Raw genomic sequence first — 12,201 nt, 5'->3', positions numbered from 1 at the left:
AAAAACAACTTCAAGCTTTTTAGTACTACACTGTCAACAACAACAATAAAATAAAATAAAAGATACATATAAAAAATATACATAAATATACAGAGTATATATAAAGTGTATAGAAATGTCTTGATAAATCTGGCAAAATAATGTTAGAGGCAAAACCCAAAAACTTTATAAAGTTCTCCTAGTAATGAATCATTTACGTTGTTCCAGCCAGAAATTGTTTTCTTTTTTATTAAACATAAAAGAAGAAAAGAGTCTCTGTTTTCCATACAAAGAAAACGGATAATGATTTCTATCCTCAAGCTCCAAAAAGGTCTAAAAAGCAGAAAAGTAGTCCATACGACTCACTGCACTATATTCCGAGCCTTGTGAAGCCATACATTACAGCTTTTGTGTAGCTGCCGGAGCTCTCAAAACTCATTTGCACTTATTCAATTCAAATCCCAATGCAAAATACAATCTGTAAACAAAAAGATTTGGGTATGTTTCTCTCAGAAAACTACTGCATGTCTTCGGAAGACTTGGAATATAGTGCAGTCAAACGGAGCAGTTTCACAAGGCTTGGCAGTTTAAATCATCCACTTTCCCTGCGACGAAAACAACGCTCCTAGCTGAAAACAAGCTCAGAGTCTCTGCCGAAGATGATCTTTTGTGTTTTCCGACAGAAAGAAAACAACACTGAGACATGGGGGGAGTAAATGACAAACTACTTCTCGAATGCGCGTCTGAGAGGATCCCATCGTCTTGCACTATAGGCTGGGTTTTAACACAATACTTTTTGGCAACAATGACTTCGACGCCACACGTAACCTGTTGAAGGCGACTAAAGGAAACGGGAGGAGCTGAGGACACAGTGAAGACGTGTGGAGGATGGTCGGAGTGAAGACAGAGTCAGAGAGAGAGAAGAAAAAGTAAGACAAGGGGACGTTAGCTCTGCCACAGGAAGCCAGCAGCCATTCTTCAGGACCATGACTGGATCTTTGAGCGTGACCCCCCACCAAACCTAAACAGAGTCCCCCGTGGCCCTGTGCATGAACATAGGAGTGCGTAGGGTGTCATTAGTCTCCACTGATTGAGTACTTGAGGGGGGAGAAGGACAACTCAAGAGGACAATGTGCAATTACGCCCCTGGAACTACAGCTGAAAAGATTAAGAAACACCACTCCCTCCTGAAAAGCAAAAAAAGCCAGAGTTTGTTATTTTTGTCCTCTCTAATTGCCTTGGCGGTAGGTTTTAAGATAATAGAATGGGATGTAGTCCTGGGTTAAGTTATGGAGGTGATAGAGAAGAGAAAGGGCGGGGGTGTGGGGGGGGCATAAGAACGGAAAAAGACAGAGGAAGAAATAAAACAAAAGCATGTTCATCAACCAGGTCAATTAGTGCAATCTGAATCGGCTGGAGTAGCGATTTGCTTTGTCTGAGCACTTTTATTATGGAAATCACTCTGGCTTTGGCGAGAGGTGCATATTTATGGAGCTGCTGATTGCAAGCGTTGTTTTTCAGCAAGATGGAGAGAGCGAGAGCGAGAGAGAGGGGGAGAGAGAGAGAGAGAGAGAGAGAGAGAGAGAGAGAGAGAGAGAGAGAGAGAGAGCATGTCTTTGAGAGATAGAGCAGAGAAAGTGTTTACAAAAATGAGCATCTATTATTTTTCTCACTTAAAGTGCCATTTTTTCAGCATTAGCAGCCAACATGAGGATGATGGGAGATGGCCACATGGTGCATGTGTGTGCAAACGGAGATTATAAATTAGCTGGGCACGTCCAAAAAAACTGCTGGCCACTGTCGACTCTTAACACACGCAAACACACGCACACGGGAAAAATAAATTAAAAATATCTGGAGCTTATTTTCTCTGTCCGTTGCCAGTAAGGCATGATTAAACATGAAAATAAAAAGCATGCTTGATTGACCATAATTATCCTCATTCATGTATGTTTCCAGACAGAAATGGCTACAGCGTCACGTTGGCATCCGAGGTATCCGAGGGGAGTGGGGTAAGTTCACTTAATAAAGTACATTGTACATTTTTTTGCATGTCAAAATTAATTTTCTATAAGTCTCTATAAAGTTTCTATAAAATAAATTTGATGCAAAATCAAATGTATGCTGGTCTTCCAATAATTAATAAAGAAACAAATACATTAAACAATAAAAAAAATTAAATATGCAGTATACATAAATACAATATAATCACACACACACACACACACATATATATATATATACTGCATATTAAAATATTATACACCATTTTATTACATATTTTACAATTTTATATTAAAAACTGTATTTTAAGACTTGCATATTTATTATTTATATTAATTTTTTTTATTATATTAAATTACAATAACTATTACAACTATATTAAAAATATATATCATTTTATAATATGTTTTACAATTAGACCTGCATAAGTTTGCAGCAAAATAAGACTTCAGGACTTAGAATTCGGGATTTGATTGTGAGGAAGTCTGATTCAGATTTCTCTAGCTGTATGTTACAGATCATTTCAGCTGACAGCAAACATCCTGCAATATAATTAGGAGTATTAGTTATACCTCATTTCATCCCATTTCTGCTTGCCTACAGGACAACTCAAGTAAAAAAGGACACAGCTTACCCCACTCTCTTCTATTTTGGCGTAATACTGATTCAAAACTAATACAAAGTCTCGAAGAAAAATCTACAGATATGACCGAAAAGCATGACGGGAAAAGGGAATAAATAAAAAAAAATAAGCCTTTTTTTTTTTTTTTTTTTTTTAGAGTTTTGGATAGAAAATAGTGCCACCAAATCATTACAGCATGAAATATGAATGAAGGAGCACACTGTGGAACTTCATTACTGCAAATAAACTTCAACCCTCCACGCAAAAACAGCCAGAAAGTGACTTTCCTTTAGTGCAGGAGGTAATTGTGCCTTCATAGAAGTCGACTGTCACATCCCACGGGATTAATGATCTCCCACTGTTTTCCGAATGAAACCTTGCAACTTCCCCGCACTAGTAACGCCACATCTACTGTAAAACAAACGCGCGGTCTTATATAAATAAATAAATCAGAGCGCGGTGTCAAAGCTACTTTAAGCTAGCCAAGTTTCACATTACGCACATACGCTTGCCGCAGTTTCACTACCCATAAATTAAAGTGGCACCGAGCATACTTATTGAAAATCTGGAGGGGAAAATGGAATTACTGAGGGCAATCCGTCTCTGCGCTTCACGCAGCAGACGCTAAAGGGGAGGGTAATGGCTTTTTTCCCCGTGGCCGAGGGGAAGCGTGTGTGCACATTTAGGAGGTGCATTATATCCTTCAGGTGGCAAGTTCTCTCCTGCACCCCTCAGATGAGCTTAATGCGCGAGCGTAAAAATAGCATGTGGCTCAGGCAATAGCGAGGCGCAAATTTTCAGACAAGAAAAGGAAACATTGTTCAAACCCGCAAATAACGGCATGGTGAACTCATGCGATACAATAGACTAGATACTTATATCAAATTGTGTAAATATGATTTAAAATTCTTCTAACCAAAATCATGCTAATGTAACATCAACTGACACTAGATTTGCACAAAATTGAGAATTTGAAATGAATTGGCCACACCCTACAGGAAGCCGAATTGGTATGACAGGAAGTGGAATTTAATGAGTATTTAATGAGTCAATAAACATTATTAGTGCACGTTTACAAGAAAATGCTATTTAAAATGCTAATGCTCTTATATCCCTCGCCTGTTTGAATGAGCAGCTAAAAAAAAGTAAAGCGCAGACATTTCAAAATAAGAGTCTTGGAGTATTATAAAATATGTTTATAAATTAAAGTTCCACATTTTTTAAAATAAATAAAATTTCATTCCATTTAAATTAATTTAATTAATTTTGTTATATTTGATTTTATTTTAATTTAATACAATTTCATTCAATGTTATGTTATTTTGGTGACAAAATATTTCTGGAATTCAATTCAACATAGACTGAGGAAGAAAAGAATGTTCTTTCATATCTATCTATCTATCTATCTATCTATCTATCTATCTATCTATCTATCTATCTATCTATCTATCTATCTATCTTTGATAACTTTTGCTTTCCTATTTAAAACTTACAGTTTAAATGCATCTGAATTTCAATTTATTTCAATTCTTTCAATGAACTTTGGCCTGTAATTGTTTTAACCTTTAATTTTAACTTGTAATTATTATATTTAAAAAACAACTAATAGAAAATCTAACTGTCACAGATTAAACTCTTGATTCAATACAAGTAATAGAAACCTCAAAGCTACTATAAAATAGTACTAAAAACTGTATCTTTTACCACCTATCATTAAGAAACATCTTTTGCCAATCCAAACAATTCCCACCCCATATTTTTAGTCATTTTCTTTTGGAAATATGCCATATTATGCATTTAAATTGGGTTGCGAATGCCGTTTCATGTTGTCCTTAAGGAAAATCGGGCTTTAAACTGGACGGGTTCATGCTCAGGTGATGGGGACCCAGATCCTTGAGACGACTGAGATCACAAATCTACTCTTTTACTACTTTGCCCTTGAGCAAGGCACTTAACCCAAGGATGCTTCGAAGAAACTGTTCTTGCCATTAGCATGGTTTGGATGAAATGCATCTTTGAAATGGCAAAAACACTGATAAACACTGACTATTCATGAATGAATGTAAGTTACAGAAACAATAACATTTTCAGTGCAGGTCCCCTAAGCTGAGCTACAACAAAAAGCAGCATGTGATTTTCTGAAGCAATGAAATCCTCTATGAATTTCAGAGCCGGAGACGCTAATCTGTGCACATCGCCTGCCAAAACATGTCTCCTTCAGTCTGATATCACCAAACAATCACACAAGGTCCTCTGTCAAATGCAAGGTCAGTTGCAGCCAGTTCTTGTGTGCGTGCGTCTACACAGGTCCGATGTTTACGAGGACAACTGTATCTTTCCCTAAGCAGCGAGCTCCTGTCATCTACAGTCCCTGTAAGTGTTCTGATGAGTTGGCTGCTCAGGTTTTTCTGTAAGGCGACTGGCATCTATCCAGAGTACCTGCGCGAGAGTTTCTGCATTCAGTGGAATAGAAGCAGACAGAAAGTGCAGGGACGACGAGTCCTGCCCAGCGGACTGAGCTTATGAATTGTGAATGTGAAAAACTAGCAACTGTGCCAAGAAAAAGAAAGGGCATCTGAGGACAGTCACTCACAGCTCAGACTAGCTAATGTATAGTGAGTGTCAGGGAGACTATCACGCTTAAAAACAGCCATGCTACTAACTACATTTCTCAATATTGTGACAGCAGTGCAAATGTGCACAAAAAGTTCAGCTTATATTTTGGAGGTAATTGTGCTAAGCTAAGCTATATTTTGTACTAAGCTATATTTTGGATAACTGTTGTATTTATGCTACACTGTTTTATTTAAGAACCAAGAAAGTTAATGAAATGAGATTGGATAGATTTTTCCAAATACATATTTTCTGCAGTAAAATAAATACAGAAAAATGCTACTTTTAATAAATTTTCTTTAAATCAGCTATATAAATTATGTCTATTTGAGTGTTATTGATTAAATTTAGTTGCTCAAATGTTGTATATATATATATATATATATATATATATATATATATATATATATATATATATATATATATATATATATATATATATATATTACAGTATCATATTTAGGCAATAAAACAAACAGACCATTTGTCTGAGGTCAGTAAGATTTTTTTTTTTTAAATGTCTATGAAAAATGTATTAAATAAAAATACAATAAAAGCATTAATATTGTAAAATATAATTACAATTTTAAATAACTGTATAACTTGTATATATATTAAGATTTGTAGAATGTATTTCTGTGACGCAAAGCTGAATTGTCAGCATCGCTATACAAATTGATGATTTTCTGCATAAGAAACATTTATTATTATCATCATCATCCATTAACGCTTTTTGTAATCCATGTTGTTTCAAAACAGCTTTAGAATAAAAAATATCATGCGTTCATGCTTTACTGGAAAAAAAAAACATGGATTGACATTTGTTCTAATAATTTCTCTCTCTCTCTCTCTCTCTCTCTCTCTCTCTCGCTCTCTCCTCTCTCTCTCTCTCTCTCTCTATATATATATATATATATATATATATATATATATATATATATATATGAACATTCAAATATAGATGAATAAGATGTCTTGCACTTCAAAGATTTTTATAAATCCTGTTGCAGTGACAACTACGTTTACTTTTTTAACAAAACCACGACCCCTCCAATAATTTTTAATTCTAAAATTATTTTCAAATATGTCAAAAAGTCAAAATTTCATGGGCTCTTTAAAGAAAGAGTAGCTTGTTGTTTATAGCTTCATCAACAATGAAAATGAGATTCAAAAACACACACTAAACAATGAAAATGAGAGCATGGATGTGCTGAAAATATGCACACACACACACACACACACACACACACACACACTATATAAATCTATCTGCAATGCTGGCAAAAATATTTAAATAATAAAAATCTCAAAAAGTGATCTGGCAATGGATGTAGAAGAGTGTAATTTGGAAAAGCGCAGCAGCTCGTAGAGAGTAAATACAGTACATGGCGTTTCGAGAGAAAGTTGCTCGGCTCGTCTCATTGTTTGCGACTCTGAATGCGGCTCCTACCATTCAATGCGCCCACCGTGAATGTTTAACATATGAATGGGGAACTTTTATGCCCTATGAAGACCATACGCTTGCTGATAAAATGGCTGACAAAGCTCATCCCATAGTCAAAATAGTGACAGATAGCACATTGCTTTTGGAGCACACTTTCCAGAATGCACAACATGGTATTTTAGGGGGGATGATTTGAATGTCTATTGTGATTTCTTTTTTAAGATTCCTCAATCATGGAACACATTCTCTGCTTTCAAAAATGGAAATTAATGTTAATGTGTTCTAAAATGGGGGGAAGAAAAGGTAATAAAAAAAAGGAAGAAAAGAAAAGGGTTGACCTTTTTCCCAATTTAAGATACATTCATTTGAGCGAAACGGTGAATGGCTGCTGGCCCTGTGATAGAAACCAAAGTCTTCCTACAAACCTGCAAGAGAGAAACAGAGGGAGGGAAAAAAATGACACAAATGTGCCCTACGAAAAGAACAGATTGGATCAACGGCTGGTGGGAAGGGAGGAAGGCAAACCTTTTCACCAGGTCCTTGAAATACAAGCTGCAGGAAGCTAGAAACATTTTGGTGGACTTCAAACTCTTGCCTTCAACTATAATTTTCAGGTCTGTAAACTCTTTCTCTCTGCGCTGCTGGTTCAACTCCTTCAACATCTCTGTAGAACAAAGAAGAAACAGACAATGCCAAACACGTGTTTAGAATTCAGCTTTTTTTGGAACAGATGCATCAACAAAAGCAGACAGTGGCAAATATCTCCACAGTGGCATAGATCAAATCAGATCGGCATCGAATAAAAATGCAACACTTTACGGACACATTAGAAGCAAAATAAACAATGCACATTAGACATCAAGCAGAAATGATTCAGATTAGAAGATGCAAACACACAATGCCATATTTCACAGTTTTAGAAAGAATAAAAATAGGAACTGACTGACCTATATGGGCCAGAATCAGTGTGCACAATACTGGGGAAAATTAAAAATACATTTCCTGCCCAAACCATTGATTTATGATCATATTCCTCGGGGTATGGTGGCTTTTTTAACAATACTGTATAGGAGAACTGTATTGTCTGTATTTTAGGAGAAGGAAAACAACAGAGCTAGCAGATATGATGATTAATGTGTGTCAAAAACCTAACTGGATCATTCTTTGTATTTTATAAATATATTACATTTTCTATTTAACAACCTGCATGTGTGATTTTCCAACAGAAATGCTCTTATGCTCTTTGTGAATTATAAGAAAGGATACTGCCGTATGGTATTTCGTTCCAAATAAATGCAGTTTCTATTCATTGACAAACACTGGCACTGAGAGTTTAAGACCATAAAATCATAATATCAGCAAAACATGCCAAAAACAAACAGAAATCTTCAAAGAGAGAGACGAACCTCAGCAGACACAGTGCAAAATACATCAATACATTCAATTCCTTTAAAAAATGTCTGTGTTCTCTGATCTTCATTATCGAAAACAAGAAAACAAAAGAAAAGCTTGTTTGAAATCATGCAGGGGGGAAGAAAAGATTGAAATTAAATAAAGTGTAAAACGTTTATACAGATAAAGTGCAAAACATATGTACAGTATATAAAGATTTGCAAGTAAAATCACATTTTAGTTTTAAATTAACATTCCTGCAGATCTTGTTGCCTTTTGACATGTTTACCAGAATCATGGGAACGCATGTGGACGCATATGTTAACAGACAGATACCGAGGCAGAAGTCCTATGAGATCTATAAAGCGATTCTGACAAGCGGACCTCGCAAAGCAACTCCAGCAGAGAGCCAGCGTAAGGTCAACGGCTTCAGACAGCCATCTTGTCTCTTTATCCAACAGCAGCTTTCTGTTTCACGATACGTGACATCTACAACATATTTCAGCTGTTATAATTCAAAAATATTCCCCGTTTTGACACACTGTATTGACAACACGTTACACAACTCCTTATGCAATGTGTTATTGTGATTCACCATCAGCTAATTCATGCCACTTCCTCAGCAGCGTCGACTGTTTATTTCCACAGCCTAATGGTCCAAATCTGTGATATTTTCATGAATTACAGCTCGTACTGAGTAAATGTGTCTCTTGGTTGATTTTACAGCCTATACAAGCCGTTTGTTTGATCTGGCAAAGCGAGAATTTAGTCAAAGTGCATCATGTAGTCATGGTTTGAGAACAAAGGGCTGGTGGAGACGTTCTGTAAATATAGAAAATTACCTCAATTTTCATCCTAACGTTTCTGATATAGACCGTAAAGACAGCAAGCATCAGTTTAAACAATTTAAAGCATTTTTACTAAACAAAGCCATGCTCTACAGTATATGGACATAATATAATTCATATTCGTTAACTACTTATCTGAATCACTCAGAAAATCACGGGACAACTATGAGGATCCGACAGCAGGGAGAAGCGAATCAAATTATTAGAAACAATGCGCTATTTCAGAACTCAATTTGATCTGCAGCGCTAAAGCAAATGGAACAGCATTGTAAACACATCACTGAAATGAACAACTACATTAACGCTGCACGCACACACACACACACACACACACACACACACAGAACAATAATGAGAGCCTTGAGCCACAGCGGCCACTTCAGCTATAGAAAACCAAACACAATGAATCTCAGGGCCGTCTAAAATTACACTGAAATTACAAAGAAAGCAGCTGATTTACTGACGCTCCAACACTGAGGCCTGCTTGTTTACGGTTCAGAATGAATCAATAGGCTAAATAAACAAAGAAAGAAAAAATACATTAAAAATTGTGTTCATTTTTTTTAATTGCTAAAAAGCAATTAAAAGCCCACAGTATATTACAGCCTGAATTATAGTTGACATGCAAAACATTTCAGAATATAAAGCCATTCTGAACAATTAGCAAATTTCTCTGGATTTATCTGACAATTTAAGCTATTAACTAAATGCATAAATACACAAATATAAATGCAAATGTTATGTGTGTGTGTGTGTGTGCGTGTATATATATATATATATAGATATATATATATCTATATATATATATATATATATACACACACACATTACAGATTACAATACAATATAGTATTTATTTTTCTTAAAATTGTTTTTTTTTATAACTTCTGATAAAAAAAAAAACTGTTGTGCTTTTAAACAGATTTTTTAGTAAGATATAAGCATTATTACATTTTTATGAAACGGTTAAAAATGAATTGATGAACAAAGAAAAAACTGCTAAATTGACTTTTGATACCTAAAAGCTATTAAAAACCCATAGTATTTTACAGTGTCAATTATATATGACATGCAAAATATTTCATAATATAAAGTCATTTTGAATACTAGCAAATGTATCTGTATTTATCTGACAATTTAAGTAATTAACAATGCTAAAACAATGTAAACCAGCAAAAATGTAAAAATACAATTTAAAAAAAAAATTCACATTATTAAAATGTAATTAATAGCTGGATTTTGTGTGCATTAATCACACAATAGTTTTTTTATTAAGATATAAACATATATTATGTATTATGAAATGTTGTAAACAACATCAAAAACCAGTGCTAAAACCTTCCTCTGCTAATTAGCAATGCCAAAGCTGACAGCAGTTCTCTGATTAGAATTAAAAAATATATATTTGAATTATGTAACTTCATGTGCTCCATATCACATTGTTTTATTTAGAGGATGTATGTGTGTGTATATATGGGGATTGCGATAGAAATGCAGTGTTGAACTGCATGGCTTTCACCTCCAATCTCCTGCTCTGCACACGACACCCAATTCACCAAAGAACGACAGTGAAAGAGCTAGACAGGACCACCTATAGTTGTCAGTAAACAATGGTTCACCTGCAAGGTCGCTGGACGTGGCAGAAAAGCTGATGGAAAAGCTAATTATGCGGTGCGGCTCTCCGTGGAACAGCGATCATTAGCACGGGCCACCAAACATCACATAGCAGGTGAATTCTGAGCTCCTCTGCCCAACCTGAGAGGGACACGGAGGGAGTGGAGATGATTATATGTGATTCGATAGTTTGAAAACACGCTGGAAATTACAGTGTGTGTTGTGCATGTAATGGGAAAATAATTGGCTGTCTTGTGGAAAATGGTGCAACAGTAACCTACTTTCTTTGTTGGTGCTGAACTAATGCTAAAATCTCCATTCTGTAGGTGTGTGTCTACTGTAGCATGCGGCGGTCATGTGGAGGGAGGAGGAAACTAATGTAGCATGAAAAACAAAGTCTCATAAATGTATAGGGTTCATGGTCAAGCATGTCTCACTCGCAGGTCATCAGCCGTGCCGCTCTCACCTCTCACCTGATTGGCCTCTCAGCGGACTTAAACAGCCAATCAGCAGGTTTCAGTCCATTAACCACAAACAAAAAGAGGAGGTTGTTTAATAATCCAATAATGCACTGTGGAGAAAAACACAGACTCTGAGCCATTCAGTCATTAGGATGTCTGTCTGTTCACTGCTTTGATAAATACACCACAATTGTTTCAAAAGAAAATATCAAACTAAAACAGATGATAATAATAATAAAAAGATTATTTTGCATCACTGGTGAATAAAAGTATTTATAAAATAAATATTTATAAAAAATAAAAAAAACAGTGTATTACAGTTTCCACAAAAATAAACTAATTATTAATAATGATTATACTATTAATAATTCTTCTATTTCTTATTATGTATTCATTTGTTCAAATGTTTTGATTTGTCTGAATTATCAATAATCACTGGCACTAAGTTATTAATACGGTTTATTATTATCAATGTGTTGAAACACAGTAATTTACGTGCTTGCATTTTTTTGGTGGCAAACATTGATCGCAACACAAAAAGAACAGCATTTATATAAATTAAAAATCTTTGGTAACATTATAAATGTTTGTAACAAAAAAAAAAAATTCACATTATTAAAAATGGAAGTTAATATCTGGATTTTGTGTGCATTAAAATAATCACACAATAGTTTTTTTTTATTAAGAATAAACATATATAGATTATGAAATGTTGTAAACAACATCAAAAACCAGGGACTAAAACCTTCCTCTAATAATTAGCAAATGCCAAAGCTGACAGCTAGGTCTCTGATTTAGAATGAAAAAATATATATTTGAATTATGGTAACTTCATGTGCTCCAATATCACATTGTTTTATTTAGAGGATGTATGTGTGTGTGTATATATGGGGATTGCGATAGAAATGCAGTGTTGATTCCTGCAATGGCTTTTCACCCTCCAATCTCCTGCTCTGCACACGACAACCCAATTCACCAAAGAACGACAGTGAAAGAGCTTAGACAGAACCACCTATAGTTGTCACATAAACAATGGTTCACCCGCAAGGTCGACTTGGGTGGACCGCAGCAGATAAAGCTGATGGGAAAAGCGTAATTATGCGCGTGCGGCTCTCCGTGGAACAGCGATCATTAGCAAGGGCCACCAAACATCACATAGCAGGTGAATTCTGAGCTCCTCTGCCCACCTGAGAGGACACGGAGGGGAGTGGAGATGATTATATG

General features: G+C 35.4%; 1 protein-coding gene across 4 annotated transcripts in view; it reads right to left on the bottom strand.

Annotated features, from left to right (window-relative positions):
* LOC109113763 (kelch-like protein 29) overlaps positions 1–12,201 on the bottom strand; it is a 249,645-nt gene that overhangs the window by 66,618 nt on the left and 170,826 nt on the right. For 2 of the 4 annotated variants that reach the window (XM_042747377.1, XM_042747376.1), the window contains one exon: positions 7,188–7,326. The exons of the other annotated variants lie outside the window; for them this stretch is intronic. In XM_042747377.1, coding sequence (XP_042603311.1) covers positions 7,188–7,326 — 139 coding nt within the window. The remainder of the gene's footprint in view (positions 1–7,187; positions 7,327–12,201) is intronic. 4 annotated transcript variants of the gene reach the window in all.

This window comes from Cyprinus carpio, chromosome B20 (assembly GCF_018340385.1).
Source record: "Cyprinus carpio isolate SPL01 chromosome B20, ASM1834038v1, whole genome shotgun sequence".
Classification (NCBI taxonomy): domain Eukaryota; kingdom Metazoa; phylum Chordata; class Actinopteri; order Cypriniformes; family Cyprinidae; genus Cyprinus; species Cyprinus carpio.
This window is presented reverse-complemented; position numbering and strand designations above follow the sequence as displayed.